The sequence below is a fragment of the Bombina bombina genome, chromosome 6, assembly GCF_027579735.1.
Source record: "Bombina bombina isolate aBomBom1 chromosome 6, aBomBom1.pri, whole genome shotgun sequence".
NCBI lineage: Eukaryota > Metazoa > Chordata > Amphibia > Anura > Bombinatoridae > Bombina > Bombina bombina.
This window is the reverse complement of record NC_069504.1, coordinates 928,095,078-928,121,699: the sequence shown is the minus strand read 5'-3', so window position 1 is coordinate 928,121,699 and position 26,622 is coordinate 928,095,078. Positions and strand designations below refer to the sequence as shown.

Here is a 26,622-nt window from a genome sequence, read left to right as displayed (position 1 = left end):
TACAGGGGCAGAGAGAAGAACAGCCAGAGGGACAGCAAGTTGATCCATGTGGATCAAGTACTGCACCATCAGGTTTGTGAAGTAGAAAATGTGTTCTTGTACATGCCATTTGCAAAGCAGTGTCATTACAATTCATAGTGATTTTAATGTAAAGCAAAATTAAAGTATTTAATGTTTAAATATAATTTGTTTCTGTTTTTTAATGTAAAATTTGTCTAGAACCGCCACTGAATTTAATACAATCTAGCAGGTAAAATGGATTACTGGGTAAACATTAAAGGGGAGAAAAATAAGTATAATGTTGCTTTGAATGCTTTAAAAGCAAATCATTCAATGTAACTTATTAAATAAAAGTACAATGTATCTCAATATATCTTTATGAATCTCAAACTTATAAAGCCTGTGGGGTGGGGGGGGGGCAGATTCTCTGCATTTGTATTTATGTTTCTTATTTTAATTATTTATTTTATATCTTTATTTATATCTATAGAAAAATCTGTATCTGGTTCCTCAATATTCTTGATGACTCCTATGTTTTTGTGTCTGTCCCTGTGGTAAAGAAACAATTCTAATACCAAGAAGGGTTAATCTTAAATTGATCTTGTTTGAAGCAAAATAATGTAATAAATGTTGATGTTTATGCCATTTATTATCATTTATCAGAAAGATTTCATGTCTTGTCCTCACAATTGCATCTATAAAGATGTTATTCTCCGACATTCTTTAAAATCATGTTACTTTTCATCCTCCTAATCCTTTTTTTTCCATGTAATTCCATGTTAATCCGTTTCTGCCCTGCTCCTTAAACCAATATAAGATTAGTATGACATTTCAGCAAAGGCCAGAACATTATGCAGCCGCTTTTCAAGTCTCTGCAGATCAGACAGTGCAAAGGTAGCTAGCAAGCCATAAATCTTACAATAATGAGGTGCCAGTACAAATGGAGACCTCCCCCTTGATCGATATGAAGGGCAGAGGAATAATTAACAATGTGTTGCTTTAGGAAGCCGGCCCATAATGCTCTGTGATGAGAAAAATGGCAGTTGTCACAGTGATATTGTATAATCGACAGCTAAGGGCAAGAGACAGCCTGATCTGTGCATCTTGGCTATCTCCTGAGACCTGCCCTCCATCAGTGGTAATTACTTTTATGTAAAAGATCAGCAGCAGCAGACCTGAACGTAGAAGGGATAATTGAGGGAAAATTTACATATAAAAATACACTCTGGCTAGATCATTTTACAAAGTAATTACAAAAAACACAAAGATTATATCTTAAAGGGATACAGTTATGACAATGCAATGCAAATTTTGATACCAAAAAAATAGCTGTTAATATGATTGATTTTTAACACAAGGCATATTTAACAAATGTCTGTCGGACCTGATCCGACAGTGCGGATCAGGTCCGACAGACATCGCTGAATGCGGAGAGCAATACGCTCTCCGTATTCAGCATTGCACCAGCAGCTCACCGAGGGCTGCTGGTGCAAAGCCGCCCCCTGCAGACTCGCGCCAGGGGCTTTCAATCAACCCGATATTACTCGATCGGGTTGAATTCTGGCGATGTCTGAGCAGGCGGACAGGTTATGGAGCAGCGGTCTTTAGACTGCTGCTTCATAACTGGTGTTTCTGGCGAGCCTGCAGGCTCACCAGAAACACAGGGCCTCAAGCTCCTTCCGGAGCTTGATAGATATGCCCCATTGGCTCCCAGACTGAACTGCAATTTAAAGCCAAGAAGGTTAAACAATAAAAAAAATGCTTTATGTTTTTCTTTAGATAAACATGGAGTTCGAAAGATATGCAATTATATCATCCAATATGTAAAATATAAACTTTACATGCAAAGCTAAGATGCACAATATAGCACTCCCTTTCCACAATCAGCGTCTTGTGTTTAGGGTGTAGCAGTGGTATTCCTCCCTATAGGTACTGTATACAGTTTATGGTATTATGGTATTTACCCACAATCCATTTTTATAAAGTATAATAGCACTTTGGCGCTGGTACTTCGCGTGAATGGGAGTTATGTTTGTTCTGTCTATTTGCATTGTAAGTAGTTGCGCTGGTATGTCTGACTAGTGATTATTCGCACATCCAGTTGCTTTCAGAATCTTAATGGGCCATGATACCCAAATGCTGAAACACTTGAAAGTGATGCAACGTAGCTGTAAAAAGCTGACTAGAAAATATCACCTGAACATATCTATGTAAAAAAGAAAGATATTTTACCTCAAAAGTTCCTCAGTAGCCACATCCCATTGTAAAGGACTTCTAAGCAGCAAATCCTTTACAATGGGAGTGAGCTTACTTGCACACTCATCTTATTTCCCTATTCAGTTTAAGGAAGCTTACTATGAAATCTCATGAGAGTTAAGTGAAATCTCATGAGATCACAGTAAAAGAGTTCATGACCTCAGAACTGCTGATGCTGATTGGCTGCTGTTCATTTCTTCATTTTTTTATTTTTTTTTACCTGCAGCTGAGCAACAGCTGAAGTATAACTTTTTACACAGAATATACTCTGCTGAGCTGAGGAAATTGTGAGGTAAATATCTTCTTTTTTTACATAGAGATGCTCAGGTGATATTTTCCTGTCAGCTTTTTACAGTTATACTGCATCAATTTCAAGTGAGTATTATGTCCTTTTAAAAAAATATTGAAAACAAAATATTTTAACCCCTTAAGGACAAGGCCATTTTTCAATTTCTTTCCCTTAAGGACCAGGGCTATTTTTACATTTCTGCGGTGTTTGTGTTTAGCTGTAATTTTCTTCTTACTCATTTATTGTACCCACACATATTATATATTGTTTTTCTCGCAATTAAATGGACTTTCTAAAGATACCATTATTTTCATCATATCTTATAATTTACTATAAAAAATTTATAAAATATGAGTGAAAAATGGGAAAAAAACACACTTTTTCTAACTTTGACCCCCAAAATCTGTTACACATCTACAACTACCAAGAAACACCCATGCTAAATAGTTTCTAAATTTTGTCCTGAGTTTAGAAATACCCAATGTTTACATGATCTTTACTTTTTTTGCAAGTTATAGGGCAATAAGTACAAGTAGCACTTTCCTATTTCCAAACCACTTTTTTTCAAAATTAGCGCTAGTTATATTGGAACACTGATATCTTTCAGGAATTCTTGAATATCCCTTGACGTATATATATATATATTTTTTTGAAGACATCCCAAAGTATTGATCTAGGCCCATTTTGGTATATTTCAAACCACCATTTCACCGCCAAATGCGATCAAATAAAAAAAATTGTTCACTTTTTCACAAATTTTTTCACAAACTTTAGGTTTGTCACTGAAATTATTTACAAACAACTTGTGCAATTATGGCATATATGTTTGTAAATGCTTCTCTGGGATCCCCTTTGTTCAGAAATAGCAGACATATATGGCTTTGGCGTTGCTTTTTGGTAATTAGAAGGCCGCTAAATACCACTGCGCACCACACGTGTATTATGCCCAGCAGTGAAGGGGTTAATTAGGGAGCATGTAGGGAACTTCTAGGGTTAATTTTAGCTTTAGTGTAGTGTAGTAGACAACTTTAAGTATTGATCAAGGCCCATCTTGGTATATTTCATGCCACCATTTCAACGCCAAATGCGATCAAATTAAAAAAATTGTAACATTTTTCACAATTTTAGGTTTCTCACTGAAATTATTTACAAAAAGCTTGTGCAATTATGGCACACATGATTGTAAATGCTTCTCTGGGATCCCCTTTGTTCAGAAATAGCAGACATATATTGCTTTGGAGTTGCTTTTTGGTAATTACAAGGCGGCAAAATGCTGCTGCGCATCACACGTGTATTATGGCTAGCAGTGAAGGGGTTAATTAGGTAGCTTGTAGGGAGCTTGCAGGGTTAATTTTAGCTTTAGTGTAGAGATCAGCCTCCCACCTGACACATCCCACTCTTGATCCCTCCCAAACAGTTCTCTTCCCTCCCCCACCCCACAATTGTCCCCGCCATCTTAAGTACTGGCAGAAAGTCTGTCAATACTAAAATAAAAGCTCTCTTAATTTTTTAATTTTTTCCAGCATATTTACATATGCTGCTGTGTAGGATCCCCCCATAGCACCCAACCTCCCTGAGCCCCCCACACAGCTCTCTAATCTTCCCCCTCTCACTATTTGGTGCCATTTTGGGTACTGGCAGCTGTCTGCCAGTACCCACTTTTCAAACTTTTGTGCATTTTTTTTAAATATTTTTTTTTCTGTAGTGTAGCTGGCCCCCCCTCAATACCCCCCTCTCCCAGATCCCTTTTATAAATAAAAATTGAACCCCCATCACCCGCTGCCACCACAGATCACCACCCACTCCCACCACAACCGGACCGTTTAGAAGATTAGATCGGGCACGAATAATAAATTATACCAAGTAAATTTGATAATAGGAGTGAATTTGAAAGTATCTTTAAATTCTGAATCATGCAATTCTATCCCTTTAAGGCTATGATTAGGTCAATGATTAGAATTAGAGCTGGAGCTAGAGTTTGGACTAAATCAACAGTTATGATGTTAGTGTTATGGCTCAGATTAGACAATAAACACCCCATTTATTAAGGTCCATGCAGACAATGTTCCCACACAGGCAACCTGTCTTCATGCCTTCTGGACCTCTGACACGTATCTGCTGCCAGAATTTACCATTGCAAAAACAAATGCTGTTAACTTCTCTCTTGAACCAGTGGGCTACGTCATACCGGAAGAATAATTCTGGGATGCTTGAAATCCACAAACTCTAAGGATGTGGACAGGTTATGAGGGAGCAGTCATAATAATGTTGCTAATAAGCTTTGAGTTGAAGGCTTGCATGAGCAAACCTGCACAGAAACGTCCCCAAAGCTGCTTATGCAGTTTCCTATTAGGGGGCCTTACAGCTATGGCTAAGGTTAGGGGTAGGGGTAGGATAATAGTAAGAGTTAGTGCTAGGTTTAGAGTTAGGGTTGGGCCAATAGTTATGTATAATATTATGGTTTAGGTTAGGTCAGCAGTTATAGCTAGGGCTAAGGTTAAGGGTAGGTTAACAGTAAGAGTTAGTGATAGGTTTAGAGTTAGGGTTGGGCCAATAGTTATGTATAATATTATGGCTTAGGTTAGGTCAGCAGTTAGAGATAGGGCTAAGGTTAGAAGTCGGGTTTGGTTAACAGTAAGAGTTAGTGCTAAGTTTAGAGTTACGGTTCGGCCAATAGTTATGGATAATAGTATGGCTTATGTTAGGTCAGCAGTTAGAGTTAGGAGTAAGGGTAAGGGTTGGTTTTGGACGATGGGAAGACTGTTAGGGGTATTTTTTATCTCAATAGATTTGGGAATAAGGATATGTCTGAGGTAGAGTTAAAGTTGGGCCAATGGTTTAGGCGTTAGGTCAGGAGTTTAACTTGAGGATACATTTGGGGTTAACACCTTGAAAGATCAGCAATGCATTGTGAAGCATTTAATATTTCAGATAAATGAATCCTGTAATGTTAAAATTAAAGGCCTTGTTTTAAAATAGTTTATGTTGGAACAAAGTTACACAATTGTGCAGAATTAGTTTCCAAGCTAAGCATCCCAAACCTGTGTCTGATTACAGTGACGCCATTGCACACATATCTAGTGGTCACAGTTTGTTAAAATTATGGACTTTTAAACTTTCTCCAATGAGTATTCACTTGTAGGAACTAACATCCAGTTATGAAAACAAATTAAGATTATTGGTTATTTGGTTTTTCCGCTAACAGATAACCACAGGCCAAAACAAACTTTCCAAAAGACACAATTTCCCATCTTGAAAATGAATTATGACAGGGTAAAAATAAAACTCTATGCATCTAAATCCACAGTGATTTGATATGACACAAATAATGATATTTGTAATAATTACTATAACTAGCTTCCTAAAAAAATATCATTAAAAAAAAGATATAAATGGTTCTAACTGGAGCTAGTTTATAAAAACTCCTATTTTACATTTCAAATAAGAGTGCCGCTCACTTTAGCAAAATACAGATATTTATATAACTATCTCTAAAATGTCATAAAAGTACTTTATTTATTGTTTGTTAATTTATTGTTAATTATTGCCACATTGTCTAAAATTCCAATACACATTGCGGAGATGAAAAGGCAGGACACACATAGAGGCCCATTTATCAAGCTCCGTATGGAGCTTGTGGGCCCGTGTTTCTGGCGAGTCTTCAGACTTGCAAGAAACAGTAGTTATGAAGCAGCGGTCTAAAGACTGCTGCTCCATAACCCTGTCCATCTGCTCTGAGCAGGCGGACAGGAATCGCCACAATTCAACCCGATCGAGTACGATCGGGTTGATTGACACCTCCCTGCTGGCGGCCTATTGGCCGTGAGTCTGCAGGGGGCGGCGTTGCACCAGCAGCTCTTGTGAGCTGCTGGTGCAATGCTGAATACGGAGAGCGTATTGCTCTCCGCATTCAGCAAGGTCTTACGGACCTGATCCGCACTGTCGGATCAGGTCCGCAAGACCTTTGATATATAGGCCCCTAACTGCTCACAGCCGCATCATCATGCTGGGCACCGCTCCGCTCTCAGTGTGTCACAGCCTTAAGCGATTTATGCATTTGCAGTGCATCAGAATTGTACTTTGTAGTAGCAGTAGGAGAACCATATAGGGAGTTCTCACACTGTAGCTATGGTTGTGTCTTTAATATTTAATTATACCTCCAAATGTTGAAACTTAAAAGTTCATTCAAATGTAAAAAATGGCATGTTTCAGTTTGTTAGTGCATGTCAATTTAGCATTGCTTATCCTAATCAAGTATGTGTTTAACCCATACAAAAAGGTTAAACACACAGGTAAAGTCCTGCTCAAAACCAGCAAACCTTTCAGCTGCCAGAATATGGCCAGTCATCCAGTGGCAGTCACATGACCAGTCAATCACTGATTGAGTGAGTGTTTAACCCCTTTACTGAACGAGAGTTAGTAATGGAAAAATTACATGCTGTAACAAAGTTTGCATTAGAATGTCACTTTAATGCATAATTTATATTGTAATAATTAAGAATCAAATTAAGAGGGTATTGATAAAAATAGGATTGTGCTATACGCATTTTACACAGTTCCAATCAAACTGAAGTAGGCAAGTAAATTAAAATGTGAAACATTAAATGCTACATAAAATCTATATAAAAATACAGTATAACATTGCCATTAGCAGTGTCTATTCATTTGGTTGTAAGAACTTGTTCAAATATCATTAGGTGCAGGTTAAAATGCCAGCAGGGCCCCCAAACTTTCATCTATACAAGGCTAATACATACTATTATAATAGTACTATTAATTACTGTCACAATGATCTTGGAACGGTTCCCAAATTACACAAATTACAAAATTCCCATCTATGCAAAATCATATAGTACACTGACCACAGTCCTCTCTTTCAAATACTTGGGTATTTTGTTAGACCCCAATCTAGCATTTGGCCTCCACAAAGAAAAATGTGCATCTAAACTTTATCCAAAACTAGGTGCCCTGTACAGAAACAAATCCTGCCTAAGCCCTACAGTAAAGGAAAAGATTGTACAGCAAATGCTGATGCCAATTATTGATTATGGGGATGTAGTATATGCACCTGCACCTGCACCGCAAACTCACCTTAATAAACTTAATACATTGTATAACTCGTTCTGCCGCTTTGTGCTACAATGTAACTACAGGACCCACCATTGTGACATGCTAAAAGAACTAAACTGGCTGAAGTTAGAATCCAGATGCACCCTCCATCTTTCCAGCCTTGTGTTTAAGAGCTTTTCTGGGAAGCTCCCACCCTACCTGAGCAGATTGCTCTCCCCAGCTATTCCCACCTCCTATAACCTCCGATCCAGTAACTGCACTTTATTTAGTTTGCCTCAATACAAAAAGAAAGCAGCTCGATCCTCCTTTTCCTACAGAGCACCAAAAATATGGAATGACCTCCCGCACACTTTCAAACCTTCCCCAAGCCTAAAATTCTTTAAGAGATCCCTCTCTACATATCTCAAAACAGAATGCACCTGTTATGGTTGATTATATATTTCCAATATAGAAGCAATAAAGTAGCGGTTCCAGAAACATCAGAGCTCTGAGGAAGTGCAGTAAAGGCAGGAAACGCGTCAGCTGCAGTTTCTGTGTGCTGTGCCCTTTTGTTCTTTTTAACTTTTTGCCAATAAAATGGATGTTTTAACCTGTACATTCTCTCCTGATCGATGTTTCTGGAACCGCTACTTTGTTGCTTCTATATTGGATTACTTTCATTTAGGGGCGGAGTGGAAAGCCCCAGCGCTTCCAGCATCGCAGCCTGTGCCGTGAACACAGTGTCAGCACTGCACCGAGGTATTACGCTCTCTCTGTGAATACAAGCAATACATGCTAACTAGGACTGGTTTTCTTGTGATTACACAGGGGAGTTTGCTAGGATTTCTTTGGATCCCCATAACCACTGCGGAACAAATAAGGCGAGTCTTGACGGAAGAGGGGTAAGCGGTGTTGCTATTGATATACTTATACTTACACTGTGGGACACACTTTTGATAGTAAGCCCCGTGATAGCCACTAATTGTGGAACTCGGAGTGAGTTGTTTTTCACAGAGGGTTATACATATGTATCTACAAGTGGTTACACTCAAAAAATCTCTGTGATAAATACAGGTGATTAAATATTTCCTACCTGTTCTATGTTAAATATTGTAATATTGTTTATTAATATTGTTTTTGTATTCTATTGTACGCTATTGTATCAATGCAATGTTTTGTTCATTCAGGACATACTTGAAAACAAGAGGCATCTCATTGTATCCTTCCTGGTAAAATATTTTTATAAATAAATACATTTGATAAATACTATTGATTAAATGCTGCCACTAATCACTCAAGTCTATTGTCTTGTGTTAAAGGGGTAGTATATTCAAAATTAAACTCTCATAATTCAGACAGAGCATCTAACTTTTCAATTTACTTCTATTACCTATTTTGTTTCACTCTCTCTGTATCCTATGTTGCAATGGATACCTTAGTAGGCTGAGGACCTACTGGGAGCTAGCTGCTGATTAGGGGCTGTACATATATGCCTACTGTCACTAGCTCACCTGATGAGTTTAGCTAGCTCCCCTGAAATGCATCCCTGCTCCTTCAACAAAGGATACTAAATGAAGCAAAATTTTAGAAGTAAATTGGATTTTTTTTTATTGTATCTGAATAATAAAAGAAAACAATGGGTTTCATGTCCCTTTAAGTTAAGTGCCTTTTGTGGAAAGTTCTTTGTAAATAATAGAGTTATTATAGAGCAGAGTATAATATAAATGTTAGTCGCACACATACCTATAGACAGTAGTGGGTGGGGAACTCAGTGTGTCATACATTAGCCGCACATGTCCTTGATACAGCTCCAGTGCTAACGGATCATTGTCTCCTTTGTATAACAAAATGCCATTATCTTTATCGGTGGCCACCTGCAAGATAAATCAGTCACATCAGCTTCCCTATGCCTTGAAATACCCTCTCACACGTCTGAATTTCATATTTTATTCTTTTCCAAAAGTAATGTTAAATATGTGCTGGAAAACTAAACCTGATGCATGCCTCTGTAAAGCACGTTTATAAATATAGTTGTGCTAATTTGTTTATTTAAAACCTCAGTACCCCTTTGAGAGCATCTAAATATGTATTTTGGCAGAAGCTTTGGTAGTCACCTCCAAGAACATGCTTAAGCCTGCCTGTCTGTTCACACGAAAGAAAATAAAAAAAACACTAAAACCTGGGAATCAAGCACATGCTGAAATTGTTAAAATGCACACAACTAAGGTAATGATGGAAATAAAAGTAAAAACAATGTCAATTGCACAATGTAGCATAAACACAAAAAGTGTTCTACAGTACATCCACATTTCTTAGAAAGGTTCTCTACACATATTTTAGTTTCTAAAGCAACAAAGAATACACACATTGCAAGTATCCCAGTTTGGAGTAAGACTATTGTGTTGCCTGTTTCATATTGCAGGGCTATCAGCAGCCAAGCTGAAAGTGACAAGTCTAAGAGGATGAATGAACTGATTTTGATAGGCTGGTTTGGCTCCTCTATATTTAATGCAGCGCACCCCTTTGAACAGTCTAAATAGTCTGCAATTCTTATCCAGAAACTATGAAGTTATCGCTTTGATAATTCTAAGGGGCCGAATTATCAAGGCCCGAATGCCCCCTGATGTCCCTGTTTCCGCGTGGGCCTTCAGGCTCGCCGGAAATAGCAGTTATGAAGCCACGGTATTAGGACCGCTGCTCCTTAACTGGTCCGCTGCTTCTGAGGCTTCAGACATCAATCCACCCGATCCTATACGATCGGGTTGATTGACACCCCCTGCCGCGAATCTGCAGGGGGCGGCATTGCACAAGCAGTTCACCAGAATTGCTTGTGCAATGTTAAATGCCGACAGCATATGCTGTCGGCATTCAGCGATGTCTGGCGGACATAATACGCTACAGTGTATCATGTCCACCAGACATAGGTAAATTGGCCCCTATACATTTACAAGTATCAATTGAGTCCAATATTATCTTTATTATTATTTTGTTTTTATTCTTAGTTGGCTGCAAAGCTGCTAAACCTTTAAAGGGATATCAAGGTCAAAATAGAAATGTAGATGGGTGCATTTCTTTTTAAATAAACTAATTTTGCAATTTACTTCCATTAGCAAAAATGTTTATAGTAAAAGTTATTACTGTTAGTTATAGGCATACACACATATGCTGTGAGTGCCCCGTGCACTAATATTCAAACAGAGAGTCAGCAGTGGCTTGTATGACACAAAATAAGTCTTCACTGATGCAATACACACCACTGCCAGGTTTCTGAACAGGCATAGGCTTTTAAACTTGATCCTCTAGTCAAATGTAGCATATGTGCGTATGCCACTGAAACAGCAATAACTTTTGCTAGTAGCGCTTTTGCTAATGGAATTATTTTGCTAAAATGCTGCTATTTAAAACTGAAATGCACCCATGCACATTTCAATTTTGATCTTTATATCCCTTTAAATTAAGATTAAACTACTTTAAAGCTTTGAATTGGTTTTTATAGTATTTTAATTTTGGTCTATCTAAAGAAGGCATTTTAAAAGCTATTCTTTGTTATATGAAAAATGTAATTTCCATGGAGTTGTGTTTCTGACAACCAACAGAGCTTTGAGAGTTGCTCTTATTATCCAGTGAGCATTTGAAGGGAACCATTTTGCACTCCTTATGAATGTCAGTAATCATTTAAGTAGCTTAAACTTTTAAGAATTTTAAACATCTCACGGCATTAAAGGGATAATACACTCAGGCAAGCAGCTGATAACAGTTAATCATATTCAAAGCTGCTGCAGGAAGACCAGCTGGTCTCTCTTTCCCACCCCAATACAATTTCAATATATGTGACAGTGTCAACAGAAATTGTAAATGACAAAATAAAGGTAAAGGACATATGTGTAACAATGTAATACACTCCAGCAGGTAAAACACAAGGACACTGAGGAAATACACATTAGGGATGGGTGAAAATGAACAAATATTATCTGTACATCCTTCCTAAATCAATGTACACTTGACACTCACTTTTTGCAAATTTTTTGCTGAACAAAATATAAGATTCAACATAAACTAAACACATTTTATGTTTGAATATTGTGCTCACTATACCAAAACATAACACTTCTTTTAGAAAATGTTATTCTTTTTTATTTTTATAGACCAATAAAATGGTAGAACGAACGTCATCATAATCATTCAATATACTATTTGAATGTTCCTACAGAGAAATTCACCCATTCCTTATATGCATATTACAAAAATGTAAAGCGACATGAAACCACAATGTTTTCTTTCATGATTAAGAACATATGATTAAAAAAAAAGTATTCTATTATCACAATTGCTTAATTTTCATAGTATTCTTTGTTGAAGAGCATACCTAGGTACGCTAGTAGCGTGCCCATGAATTGGCGTATTTATGTTTTGTGCTGCCCTAGGCACTCAAAATTCTGCTGCCCCCCGCAAAGGTTTTGGGCCTTTTTTCCCACTTAATATTTTTTGGGGTCAGTGTGTAAAATGTTTTTGTTTTGTTTGTTTTTTCATAACAATTAAAAATAAAATGGGCTAGCAAAACACTTGCATACAGGTGGGTTGAATTGCATGCATCTCATACCATTTTCTACCTGAGAGAAGGGAGAGAAAAGGAGAAAAGGGGAGGGAAAGGAAAGCAGAAATGGAGGGAGTGAGAGCGTGAAGAGAAAAGTGGTGAGGGAAAGAAAGGAGTGAAGGAAGGGAGCAAGGGAGGGAGTTGAGAGAAAGAAGGGAGGGAGGGAAAAAGGGAGAGAGGAAGGGAGGGAAAGAAGAATACCCTTTGAAACAATCACTGCCCTTTACATGCAACAACATACATTAATTACCATCATTCAAGTAATGAAACTTTTAAGTGTCCGTTTCCTATTTACTCTATGGGTTCATGAATGCAGAGAAAGGTAGCTATTAGTAGCTAACATACATTAGCACTGAGAGTTTATGATTAGACATCACAAGCTGATCTAAGCAGTGCACAGACGCATCCAGTCTGTTAGTTGCTGAGACCTGCAATAAGCACTGCGCTTGCAGAACCACCACAGCTGACAAGGGTAGGCAGCATATCGGCACCAGGTCTTCTCCTCCAGCCTCAACTTGGAAGCATATCCCCGGTCAAATTTCTCACCAAGAACGCTTACACTACAAAAATGCCGGTGGCTATAAATGAAGCAACGGATTAAAGAAGCACTGCCTATTAGACCTTAATCAGTGCATGTGCCTTGTCTTCTCTGTAAAAGCCTGCACTTTATCGCTCACTGTACTGTGTGCTGGCTTTTAGGGAGAGAATAGTACAGATGTGCTGCCCCTCCCAAATCTGCTGCCCTAGGCCTTGTTGGCCTAGGCCATAATACGCCCCTGTGCCCATGTCTTGAGCACTAAATGGCAGCAAACACTGCTGCCATCTACTTCTCTTGCAAATGTATAGCAATGTTAAAAATATTCTTGCAAAACTGCAGCTATGTAGTTCTCCAGAAAAGTGCACGCTCCAGAGCCTACCTACATGCTGTTCAACATAAGAAATAATAGAAGTGAATTTGAAACTTTTATTAATATTTTATAGGCTATCTGAATTGTGAATGAACAATGCTAGGTGTCATGTCCCTTTTACTCTGATGATTATTTAGTGCTCTCTCTCTAAATTATTTTTAACAATATAAGCTTCACTGACAATATCTTGTTTTCATTTTTAGTGAAACTTGCATTTGTTGGCATAGAGATAATAAATCATTTATAGAACACTAGAACAATATTGATTACATGTTCTTAGTTACATATATTTTTGACATACTTGAAGAGAGATGTTTGCTTGTGGACGAACTTTGGAACCAGACAGTTCAACGTAAGAGTCTTTGCCAACAAAGTTTACTGTGATGAGCTTCTCACACCTTTGACCCGCAAAACCAGCTAAACAGCGACATACAGGTTCCTGTTGTACCACAATGCACTGGGCTCCATTCTGGCATTCGTAATTGTCACAGGGACTTGTCTGAAGTAGAACCATTGGTGGTTTTTCGCAAAAAAGGCCACTTTGAAAATAAAAAATAAAATTACAGCTGAATTGATTCTCGAAATGTTCTTCCCAAGAGAATACATATTGTGTACTGTAGCTTTTATATTCCATTTATTATGTGATGATCAACACATATTTGCGTATCAGTATCATTCTATCTGTAATATCTGTTACAAATGTGCTACACATGCATTGAATTGAATGTTAAAATACTAGCATTAAAAGGACATTATATAGAGGACTGGCAAACCGGTAGATACATTGTATTAAATACTTTTTCAATCTAAAAATACTGATCTTCCTCTAGGCTCTCACTTAAATCCATATACTTTTGCTATTATATTAGTGTAAACTGTGGTTCATTCCATGCACTGTTTTTTTAATGATTATCCTGTTATTCTTTAGATTGATCATATTTAGAGAGACAGTCAACTTATTTTGTGTCTGCAATTTATTTAAAGGGACAGTCTAGTCAAAATTAAACTTTAATTATTCAGATAGGACTTGTAATTTTAATCAACTTTCCAATTTCCTTTTATCATCAAATGAGCTTTGTTCTCTTGGTATTCTTAGTTGAAACTAAACCTAGGTAGGCTCATATGCTAATTTCTAAGCCCTTGAAGGCTTCCTCATCGCTTGTTTTTTTAATTGCTTTTCACAACAAGAGACTGTTAGTTCACATGGGCCGTATAGATAACAGGCACGGGAGTTATTTAAGATTTAGCACAACACAGTATTAACTGCAAGTCAATAGATAATAAATACAAAGTCATATGATCAGGGGGCTGTCAGAAGATGCCTAGATACAAGATAATCACAGAGGTAAAAAGTAAATAAATATAACAGTGTTGGTTGTGCAAAACTGGGGAATGGGTAATAAAGGGATCGGGTATTTTTTAAAACAATACAAATTCTATTGTAGACTGTCCCTTTAATGTACTACAGGAAGCAACTATACGATCTTAACGTCAGCGTTTCCAAAATGGTTTGAAGACTACTGTATGTATTTACAACTCTCAACTCCCTCAAGTAAGGTTTTCTTTTTAGTTTAAAAAATGTGATTGGTACCGCCAATCAGATGATGCACAGCTTGCCACACAGATAATAACTAGCGTGCACTCCTGCAGCCTATATTATAGACTTTGTATCCTGTTGGCTATAACTCATAGCAGTAATAAAATGCTTGATGGAGGTGGTGGCAAGGCAGCTTATCAAGCACCCAAGGGGCTTAAAAACATAGTTTAGAAACCTTTTTTTGAAAAAAAAAAAAAAAACAGCAGGTATTTTGTGCAAAGCAATAAATGCACCACAGATTTTTTTTTTTATTGCCCCTTTAACATATTTAAATATTGATTGAAATTTTCGGCCTCATAATGGCTGCTAGCAATAGCAATGGAAATACAATTTGTGCAGAATGTCCCAATATTGTGTAATGGTTTAATAAAACCAGTAAAATTGTAGTTGACTTTGGAGTTGATGTACCAGAGAGTCTCATGACAAAGGGATGAGGTAATAAAACAAGTTAGGCAATATATTCTCACCTGAAGCCTTGGAGACAAATGCAGGTATATCCTCCAATATCATCCATGCATTCTGCTCCATTTTGGCATTTATGATTTGCACAATCATCTTCATTAATGTCACAGTGCTGCCCTATAAATCCAGGGGAGCATTCACATCTATAACAAAATAACATTAATTAAAAAAAAATCAGCAAGTTCTACTGACAACACTTTTTGTTTTGCCAATTTTTATTTTTAGGATTAGAAAAATCTGATTTGATAAAGAGAATAATTGTAGAAAATGATGGTTCTTTCTTGTCTAAATAAACTAATGTTTCCTGCAGCCTGACCAGGATAACTAGAAAAAGATGCATTAATGTTTAATTACTGTGTTTACTGCTGGTATGTGCAAATGTATTTAAATTGGCATTGAAAGGGGTATTGCTAACATTCTATGTGGATTAATTACAGCAGCTGAAAGTAAGTTCAGAGTCAAATAAAATTGCAGATCTTAGTGTTTCATGTAAGCCTTTGTTGCTCAATAGAAGCATTTATCACAATACGTTCCAGATGATGTTGGCTTTGTTGAAATTGAATAAGACAAGGCTGAAAGCCAGCACTAATACCATTGGCTGAGAGGACTGTTACACTTTGCTGTGCAAAGCATGGAAGTGATAGTATTTTACAGATTGTTCTATGCATGTGATTAACAATGACACTAACTTGATAATTATTACTAATATTGGGTTTTAGAATGAATCTTTATCAAAGGGTCATTATCCCTAAAAAATAAGATGTAGATCATTTGAATGGAGTGAGAGAATACAAATAGATTAGTTGATGCTAGATACATGTCTACATATCAACTGAAAATAGATGTAGTGTTTTGTAGGAATAGAGCATCATGACTAAAAAGTTAAATACACATTATTTTTAGTCCAGAATAATATTTAGTTTACAAATATATTTTTTTCAGGTGATGTCTGACATCCAAAATGATTAATTTGTTCCTTATTTGAGTGTTTGTTACATACGGGTCAGTGAAGTATTTGAAAGTTAATCCAATGCAGAATATTGTGGCGAGGAATATGACAGCACACCTGTTCCTAGAGTTAGGTATGTGCCTGGAAAAGTACAAACTCTGATTTTTACACTTTCTTCTCTTTCCTTTTTTTGTAAGCCAACCAGGGTCTAAAATATACCACACATCCAACAACAATGGTTACATTCAAAGCATTTTTAACCCAAATTATCAGTAGGCACGAAAATAAAACACAACACGTTATTTTTATGCACTGCTTTGTATAAATGTAGATGAGGCTAAAAGCAAACAATTTGGTGGTAGTTTTTAGAATGCATTTGTTGGCAGGCTCAGCAATTCTCTAGTGCGGGGTAGAAATGAAGTGAAAGCTGATTGGCCCACTTTAGCCAAAAATCACAGATGCTAAAGATGCAAAGTACATGCATAAAAGCTATCATGTTTTCTTTATATGCTTCTCTTTGCACACCCAGAGTTACACCTAAGATTGTGTGTGTTTTATCTTTATGTGTAATATATTACATTCTCTGCTATATTTTCCACATTGCTGTAGCTGTTCATGGTAGAATTTCAATAGAATTCATAGTTCTTCTGTATTCCTTAATCTTTTTTGATCATATTTAGCAAACAGAGCAACATTATCAGACAGCTTCTGTAGCAGTATCTATAGATCATTGTTACATGGCTCTTAAATGAACATAAAACCTAAAATTAAATTATTATTGCTCTAAAAATAGCGTTTTTCCAGTGCCTCAAAGAGAGGCTGGAATACATCCTGCATATTTCACAGCCCTTATGCTGAAACATTTGACACAGTGATTGTTTGATCAGTACAGGAGCTTATTTGTCTCTAACCCTTATTAGTAATGACAAAGGAGATCAACTTACACAGGAGACTTTTCAAGGGGTTAATCCCTGGACTACAAACCAATGCAAAAATTACTAACAAAATAAATGTAAATGCTTTCAGCAGAGATTGGAAAAAAAGAGATCCATAGTTAAAGGAAAATATAATAATGTTGTGAATAGGTGCGCCATAAAAATGTCAACTAATTTGCTACACATCATCAGTATGCAATAATTCACAAAAACTTGCAATAAAGGCTGAATTCTCATTACAATCTTTTATCAGTATTGCCCTTAAAAAGTTGCAAAATTACTCTGGTTGCTGGTGAAACTTATTTAACTCAGTTACTTTTTACCTTTTGGTTATTATTTATGCAAAAGATCGCACGTTATGATAAATATTTGCATATATTTACAGTATTGATGATTTATTTTCTGGTCAATAAATGCATTAGGCATTTCAGTACAATCTATGCACCAATTGTAGGCTGTAGATAGTGTTCTTAATAGCTCAGTAATTCATGCCTTTTTTGGATCATTTCCTTTTCATAATTATGCAGTCTCATTTGTACCTGTTTCCTGAGCAGAAAAGGTGTGACTGGTGTGAACTTTGATATGTGCTGTATTTATTAAACCAAATGAGAAAAATAAAGTGCTTACGAGTATGTCCTATCAATGGAACTGCATTTGGAATCATGCTGACATGGATTAAGTTCTGGAACACAGTGGTCAATTACTTCATCGCATAGTTCCCCTAAACGTAACAAAAAAACAAAACCAATAAATAAATAATTAAAAACTTTATTCTGTGTCTTGCTAAGGGCTTTCTAATTCCTTTTCCTTTATGAATATAGTTATTTTCATCCAACAAGCCCCAATAGAAATGTGAATGTTGTCTATAAAAAATATTGCTTAATTCATCATGTATAAAACACTTTTTTGGATACAAAACGGAGTGTGTTGCTTTAAGTTCTATGTCATATTAGATAAAACAGAAATTAATAATAATGTATTCAATGCATTAACTTAAAGTAAACCAGGAATAAAGCCAAATATAGTTTAAAATGTATTTTAAAGAGACAGTCTACACCAAATATGTTATTGTTTAAAAAGACAGATAATCCCTTTATTAGACATTCCTCAGTTTTGCATTTTTTCTGTGATTACCTTGTATCTAAGCCTCTGCAGACTGACCCCTTATCTCAGTTCTTTTGACAGACTTGCATTTTAGCCAATCAGTGCTGACAGATAAATAAATTCAGTGGAGTGAGCACAATGTTACCCATATGACACCCATAAACAAGCAGTGTCTAACTGTGAAAACTGTCAAAATGCACTGAGATTAGAGGTGTACTTTAAGGGCTTAGAAATTAGCATATGAGCCTACGTAGGTTTAGCTTTCAACAAAAAATACCCATATAGCAAATCAAATTTGATGATAAAAGTAAATTGGAAAGTTGTTTAAAATTATATGCGCTATCTGAATTATGCAAAGATAATTTTGACTTGACTGTCCCTTTAACTTACAACTAATAAATGCTGTCCGTCATCATTATACTTAAATAAGAGGTGTTTTTTTTTTTGTTTTTTTTTTAAAAAGGTATGTTATATATCTAAAAGACACCTCTTTCTGCTATTTAAATGTTCACCAGAAGTATTTTCTAGCAGTGATATAACATCTATCACTGTTTATTTGAGATTAATTAAGAGATTTGTCACCAGAAGTATGTGCAAGCAGTACTATAACACCTAACACACTATATACAAACACAAAATATTGCAATAATTGCAGCACTAAAGGTTGCCCTAATACTGCTTAGACAGAATCATAAAATATAACAATTAATTAATTAAAGGGACACTAAAGTAAAAATTAAAGCTTAATAATCCAGATAGAATATTGCAAACAACTTTCAAATTCACTTCCATTATCTAAATGTGCAGAATCTTTTTATTTGCACAAATTTTGAGGCACCAGCTCCTACTGAGAATGGGCAAGAAATCACGGAATATACGTATATGCATTTTGTGATTGGCTAATGGCTGTTACATGATGCAGTGGCAGGGTAAATAGAACTAACTTTAAAATGTGTTAGAAATAGGGATGCAGAAATTTCGTCTGCAGAAATGTTTCAGCCGAAAATGGCATTTTTGGTTATTTCGTTTTTCGTTTTTTTGCCTGTTATTTTTGGTAACATTATTGTGTAGCATATTTCAAATTTGATGCTAGCCTAGAGATGCTGTTTGAGTCCATTACTTGACTTACCGTTTTGCATATAATAATAGTTTTCTAGGACTATACTTATTTGGATAATTGGTAAAAAAAAAAGCTGTTAAATCTGATTCTGTTACATAGAACTAAATAAATAAATTAATATTGTTTTAAGTAAGGATGCACCAAAATTTCGGTTGCAGAAACATTTTGGCCGAAAATGGCATTATCGTTTTTTTTTGTTAAATTATTCTGTAGCATATTATTGTTTTAAGATATTTTTTGTCCAATTGTATGTAGTGTGTTACTTTCAATAAAAGTGTGGTTATTTTATTGGCTTGCAGTATTTCAATTCAGATTTATGTATTAAATTGTCTAATTATGCAAAATTTGCAGAAGACATTTTTGGTTTCAGTTTTCGGCCAAGTGCATCCTGGATTTTCATTTTCGGTGCAGGATTTCCGTTTCGGTGAATCACTAGTTATAAAGAATTTACTACTCATTTGAAATTTAAATTTAAGTGCTGTTGCATTGTCTTTTTATTATGCATTTACTAATTATGGCATTTTACTGTGTTTACTTTAGTGGGCCTAACCTGATGAAATGGCCATGGTGCTAGATAGCCGTGATACATTGTTAACAAGTGGAGTGAGTAGTCTGTTTTTATCAACATAATACATTTGATTCTTGTTGTTCCTACACAGGGTTGGTAAGAAGCCGTCCAGCCTCCATGTGAGGCTGTGAATGAGCCAGCTGTGAGGTTTGTGAGAAACTCTCAGCATGTGATATTTAGCTCCTTGCAATCAGGTGCTTTATTCTTGTGAGTGTATTTCATCTATTTCTTCTTATAGGGAAATGTATTTTTTTTCTTTCATGATTCGGATAGAGCATGCAATTTTAAACAATTTTCTAAGGAATGTAACCAAAAGCTTTGTCAGGATTCTAGAAGATCAAATTTTTTCAATATACTAATAACTGTTCTACATACATGTATAGTCATAAATATATATTCTGGATATACAAATAACTCACTATCACACAACCACAAGCATATTTCCTTTCAAACTCCCTTCAAACCCTTGCAATCTCTGTCTGCATAGAAGTGAGAGATCAGTCTGTGTCCAAGTGTTACCTGCTGATAAGGGCTTACAAAAGTCTCAATCAAAGGGACTATCTAATTGAAAATTGTTTTTGTTTGAAAAGATAGATAATACCCTTTATTCCCCAGTTTTGTATAACCAACCCTGTTATACACTGATCAGGCACAACATTAAAATCACCTGCCTAATATCATGATGTAGGTCCCTATCGTGCTGCCAAAACAGCACTTATGTGTATAGGCATAGACTCAACAAGACCTCTGAATGTGTCTTGTGTTTTCTGGCACCAAGACATTAGCAGCAGATCCTTTAAGTCCTTCGGGTTGTGAGGTGGGGCCTCCATGGATCGGATCTGTTGTTCCAGCACATCCCACAAATACTCAATCAGATTGAGATCTGGGGAATTTGGAGGCCAAGGCAACACCTTGAACTCTTTGTCATGTTTCTCAAAATAATAATTAACTATTTTTTCAGTGTGGTAGGATGCATTATCCTGCTGAAAGAGGCCACTGCCATCAGAGAACACCATAGCTATGAAGGTGAGTACATGGTCTTCAACAATCTCTAGGTAGGTGGTATGTGTCAAAGTAACATCACACAGAAAAAGTCCAGCACTTGCTTACAAGCTCTCAACTAAGATTAAAAGCAAAACTTTAAAAACAACATTTGGCCAAATGGGACAAGCCCAGGTACCACGTCAAGGTCTCTTCTAAAAACCTGGGTCCCTAATACCGGCCACACAAATGCAGCCATGCACACAAATGCAAGTTCTTAATCAAACAAACTGGGAACAAGTCAGGGTTCACAGACTTATGTAATCACCCTGGGCATATGCAAAACAAGGAAAAGGGGACAGCACTCTCAGACCGGACCGGGTACACATCTCATGACCCCAAAACAGGCTCAGCTTTTGGTGCTATAGCACCCTCTTAAAGCTACACTATTTCCAGAGTCACAGAGAGTGCTGCCCCCTTTTCCTTGTCAAAGTAACATCCACATGAATGCCAAGACCCAAGGTTTCCAAGCAGAACATTGCCCAGAGCAGAACACTGCCGGCCTGCCTTCTTCCTATAGTGCATCCTGCTGCCATCTCTTCCCCAGGTAAATGACGCAGGTCCACCCAGCCATCCACCTGATTTATAAGAAAATGTGATTCATCAGACCAGGTAACCTACTTTCCTTGCTTCATGGTCCAGTTTTGATGCTCACATCCCCATTGAGGGCACTTTCAGAAATTGATAGGAGTCATTATGGGCACTCTGACCAGTCTGCAGCTACGCAGCTTCATACACAGCAAATTGTGATGCACTGTGTGTTCTGACACCCAGTAGTGGACCTATTTAACAGAGGGCCCTGGTGCAAAAAAATTTTTTGGGCCACCTCCAATGTTAATACGTACATGCTGCTCTGCATAATGATTTTGAGGATAGATGGACCTGCAACCTGCACTAATAAAAGGCTCCCCTGCATTAGGAATGCACACATTCTGGACACGCCTATGTTTAGACTGGCTGTTATGGGCCCCCAAGCACTTGGGCCCTGATGCTACCGCACCTGCTGCACTAATGGTAGTTTTTCCCCTGCTGACACCTTTGTATCATGGTCAGCATTATTTTTTTCAGCAATTTCAGCTACAGTAGCCCTTCTGTGTGATCGGACTAGGCGGGCTACCCTTCCCTCCCCATGTGCATCTGTGAGCCTTAGGCACCCATGACCTTGACTCTGGTGCACTGGTTGTCTTTCCTTGCACCACTTTTGGTAGGTACTAACCACTGCATACCAGGAACACCCCCCAAAACCTGCCATTTTGGAGATGATCTGACCAAATCATCTAGCCATCACTATTTATCCCTTGTCAAAGTCAATCTTTTTGCTTGCCCATTTTTTCTGCTTCCAACACATGAAATTTAAGAACTGACTGTTCTCTTGTTGCCTAATATATCCCACCCCTTTACAGGTGCTATTGTGATGATATAATCAATGTAATTTCACCTGTCAGTGGTTTTAATATTGTGGTTGACCAGTGTTAACATACTTTTTACCTCTATGAACACCTGTATCAAAGCCCCTGCAGACTACCCTTACCTCAGTGCTTTTTACAATCTTGCATTTTAGCCAATCAGTGCTGGTTCTTGCATAGCCATTATCATTCTTCCCCGGGAGCAAGCACAATGTTATCTAAATATCACACATGAACTAGCATCTGTCTGGCTGTTTTGCAAGATTTAAAACATCTTATAAAAAACACTGAGATAAGAGGCAGCCAGCTGGGACTTAGAGACAGGACAATTTAGAGGTTGTAATGTATATTAATATAATAATCTTGGTTATGCAACACTGGGGAATGGGTAGTAAAGGCATTATCTATCTTTTTACACAATAATAATAAAAACAAAATTAGACTGCCTCTTTAAGATTTCAGCTACCTTTCCCCAGCAGTCCTCTTGTAAGTACTTATGGACTGCAATGATGAAGTTTTATTTAAAGAAAAAAGTGTATATTTTATAGAAATGTATTACAAGTAAAGGCTTCATAAACTCAGAATGGGTAAATGTCATAATGCACTTGAGTAACTGCTTTGTATAAAGAATTATTAAGCTATAACATGTAAAAAAAAGAGTACATCGATGGCAAGAGAACTATCATTTGTATACTGTTGTCAATTGATACAGCCTTTTTTTCATGAGCATAAATACATAGTTCAGCTCTTAGCCAGAAACCACATGTTTTCTCTTTGAAACCTTGGATAACCTTTGCCATTTTCATGGGAAGTTGCACAGATCTTTATGGGTAATAAAAATCAGACGTTTCTCTGGATATCTTTATACATATCCTTACTTGATTGATATATGATATAGCATTTCCATGTATCTTTTACATTTTTAGGTATGATTTCAAGTTAACAGTTGCTTAAATGTAACTGTTTTGCATTCAGAGGTGTCCAGATATTTAGCACTGTTTTGTAGCTTACATAGAAAATTATATAGCTATTACAGTACCCTATCTTTATTATAAATATATATTTTTTGGAAATACCTTAATCACCATATATAACATTACACTTTGCTAGATTACATATTAAAATTAGAATGAAAGAAGATGAACAATTCATCAACTGAACAGCAAAGATAAAAGCTTTAATTTGATACATATTATAGAAATTGCATTACAGCAGAAACCAAAACAATTACATTTCTCTTTTTTGTGTGACAGGGAGGTAGAAGTTTCTCTCTTTTTTATGAGTCATTCATGTTTTCTTAGAAAGAATTCTGAAACCGTGTTACTGTTTTACATGATAGAGACTATTTGCAAATATTGATACAGATTGAACTCAACACAAATTATATATATCATATCATTTAATTAACATATCTGTATTATTATATTTCCTTTAGTAACATCATTAATTGACTAACCTCTAAGAAATTGTCAGTATTATACAAATGTTATTGCAGTAGAGTTATCAAAGCTATATCCTAATCTTGATTGAACTCAAATTAGATGGAAAGGCAATATAAAATTATATGACATAAATATAAAGAATATAAATATCATCATTTTTATTAATACAAAAGAAAGGGAGACTTTGTGGCATCAGCCCACCCTGAAGATTAGACACATTTCCTTAAAAAAAAATATATATATATATATATATGCTGCTGTAATCAAGGGATGGATAGATTATTAGCCATGTGACCTTTATCCATCTGTTCAACATTTTAATCTAACGATGAATAAGGACAACATCTTTCTGAATTGCCATATAGACATTTAAAGCTTCTCAGTTTCCCTGTATTTTTTTTAACTATGTTGCTTTATTTAACAATTGCTGTTAATGTTATTGAGTGGATGAAACAGTTAACTTTACTATCAATGTTTTTTTTTGTTTTTTTTAAAGTTTATCTTACTTCACCTGTATAGTTAGGTGGGCAGAGACAGACGTAGTTATTTATACCATCCAAACACGTGGCATTGTTTTCACAGTCATTATCTTCGCAGTCGTCTGGATTTATCTCACATTTTTCTCCTTCAAATCCCAAAGGACATGAGCAACTGTGGATTTAAATATGAAACAGACATTAGATTGGCATTTCTTTGTGCATGTTGCATAAAAGGATGCTGCCTTTCAACAAACCAATAAAAAGGTCTCCATAGAGAAAATGTAGATTCACCTTGAAGGTTTTGAAAGCTCTTTGTCAAAGATGAATGCTATATTTGTTTCTCTAAACATGGTGACTAGCTACAAAAACTATTCTCTAGAACTGAAGAAGGAAGTAATACTTAAAGGGACAGTCAACTCAATAATTGTTATAGTTTAAAAGATAGATAATCCTTTTATTACCCATACCCCAGGTTTGCACAGCCAACATGGTTATATGTTGTATTTAAGCCTCCTTTGACAGCCCCCTGATCACATGACTATTTATTTATTATCTATTGACTTGTATTTTAGCTGTGTTGTGCACAACCCATGGGCATGAGCACAATGTTATCTACATGGCCTGCATGAACAAGCAGTCTCCTGTAAAAAACGAATAAAAAAGCATGTGATAAGAGGCTGTCTATAGTGGCTTAAAAACAGGCAGAAATGTAGAGGTTTGAATGTTATGAAGTATATTAATATAACAATGTTGGTTGTGCAAAGCTAGGGAATAAGTAGTAAAGGCATTATCTATCTTTTTATATTGTTTATTTACTGTAAATAGTATACATTCCAATGTTCTGCATTGCATTACAAGGATAAAGCCCATCTACACATTTTTTTCCCTTTGCCTGGGGGTTGAAGGGGGGTGTCCCGCCGATCCTCTGGCTTCCACCCCAAGGGAACCTTGGGGAATGAGGTTTACAAGAGGGGCTTCACCCCCCCTTGAACCTCCCCAAGTGGAGTTAAAAAAGATAGTAAAGATGGGGGAATTACAGCGCATCATATATATGTTTGATGCAGTGATTTGCAAGAACTATTGTCTTCAAAGGACAAAAATAGTGCTGTGATTAGCTTTATCCAGAAGTGTTTGGGTAATCCTAGGATTACCCGGGTATAGCCAGATGTATTATCTTACATTGATCTTTACCCACAGACACTGAGTAATGTCAATTTTACCCGGGTAATCCTAGAATTACCCGATATCTGACTTTACCGGCATTATTTATATAAATAGAACATTTGCTGCTATGTGCAGAACATTGGATTATGGAATATGCAATATGAATTTCTTATGTTGCGCTTTTAAATAAACGTGATCATGTTTGTTTTTTCAAACTTTTTCAGCTCTATTTAAGTATATGGGGTCAATTTATCAAGCTCTGTATGGAGCTTGATGCCCCGTGTTTCGGCTCGCTCTGAGGCAGTGGACAGAAATCAATCCGATCGAATCCGATCGTGTTGATTGACACCCCCTGCTAGTGAATGTGCCGGGGGCGGCATTGCTGGTGCAATGATAAATTCCAACAGCGTATACTGTCTGCATTTATCAATGTGCAGCGGACATGATACGCTATATTGTATCATGTCCGCTCGCACATTAATAAATTGACCCCTATGGCTGAATGTGATTTTACGTTTGCAACTTATCAAAGTCTATTTCTTACCTCGACTTTGCGAACGCGAGAGCACAAACTTTTTACTTCAACTCATAATACGAGTGCAAAAACTACCGCTCCACTCGTGTGCACAGCCAAAACAAAAATATTTTGGAAATATCTGAGTATTTGTGAATGGAGACAAAAACCTAGTAAATTAATCTTAAAAAAAGGCAAGGGCGTGCTTTATTTTTTAATGTATTTCCTACTCAATAATCCTGCAGATGAAAAGATTATAATTTTCTGTAGCTATCCTGATAATCAGGGAAATATTGCAACTGCAATAAATTGGAAAACAATTAGATGTTAATTTCTTAAATTTTCCAGTCTTAATAAAGTAGAAGCATTAGTTTTTTCCTGGCTAGGTGGGACTGTACCTTTAAATATTACAAGGGAAAAGCTGTGAAAGTATGAGGGAAAATGTGATTTATTTCCTTCCATTACCATAGCTGTTGCTTTCTGTTTTTTTTTTATTTTTTACCATAAATGATCTCAATTAATTTCTTGTAAACAGAGCAGCCTGCATAGATTTTATGCTTGCTAAATTTCTCTGGTGCCTCTGAAAGATTAACAACTACAACATCTAATTCAATTGCATTGCATGCATTATCTGAACTTTTAGATGTTTCACAAGGTTCTCTACAGCTTTAATCAATATGATTGCTCTCCAACATGGAATGTTCATATCAAGGGACTAAAAAAAGGAACCTTAATCACATTATTT

The 26,622-nt window shown here is 36.4% G+C and overlaps 1 protein-coding gene across 1 annotated transcript in view; it reads right to left on the bottom strand.

Moving 5' to 3' along the window:
• Positions 1 to 26,622, bottom strand: part of SLIT3 (slit guidance ligand 3) — an 890,559-nt gene that overhangs the window by 28,024 nt on the left and 835,913 nt on the right. The window contains exons 28-32 of the mRNA XM_053718567.1: positions 24,232 to 24,371; positions 17,667 to 17,760; positions 15,161 to 15,298; positions 13,398 to 13,635; positions 9,338 to 9,468 (exon numbers count right to left, since the gene is read on the bottom strand). Of these exons, the coding sequence (XP_053574542.1) occupies positions 9,338 to 9,468; positions 13,398 to 13,635; positions 15,161 to 15,298; positions 17,667 to 17,760; positions 24,232 to 24,371 (741 nt within the window). The remainder of the gene's footprint in view (positions 1 to 9,337; positions 9,469 to 13,397; positions 13,636 to 15,160; positions 15,299 to 17,666; positions 17,761 to 24,231; positions 24,372 to 26,622) is intronic.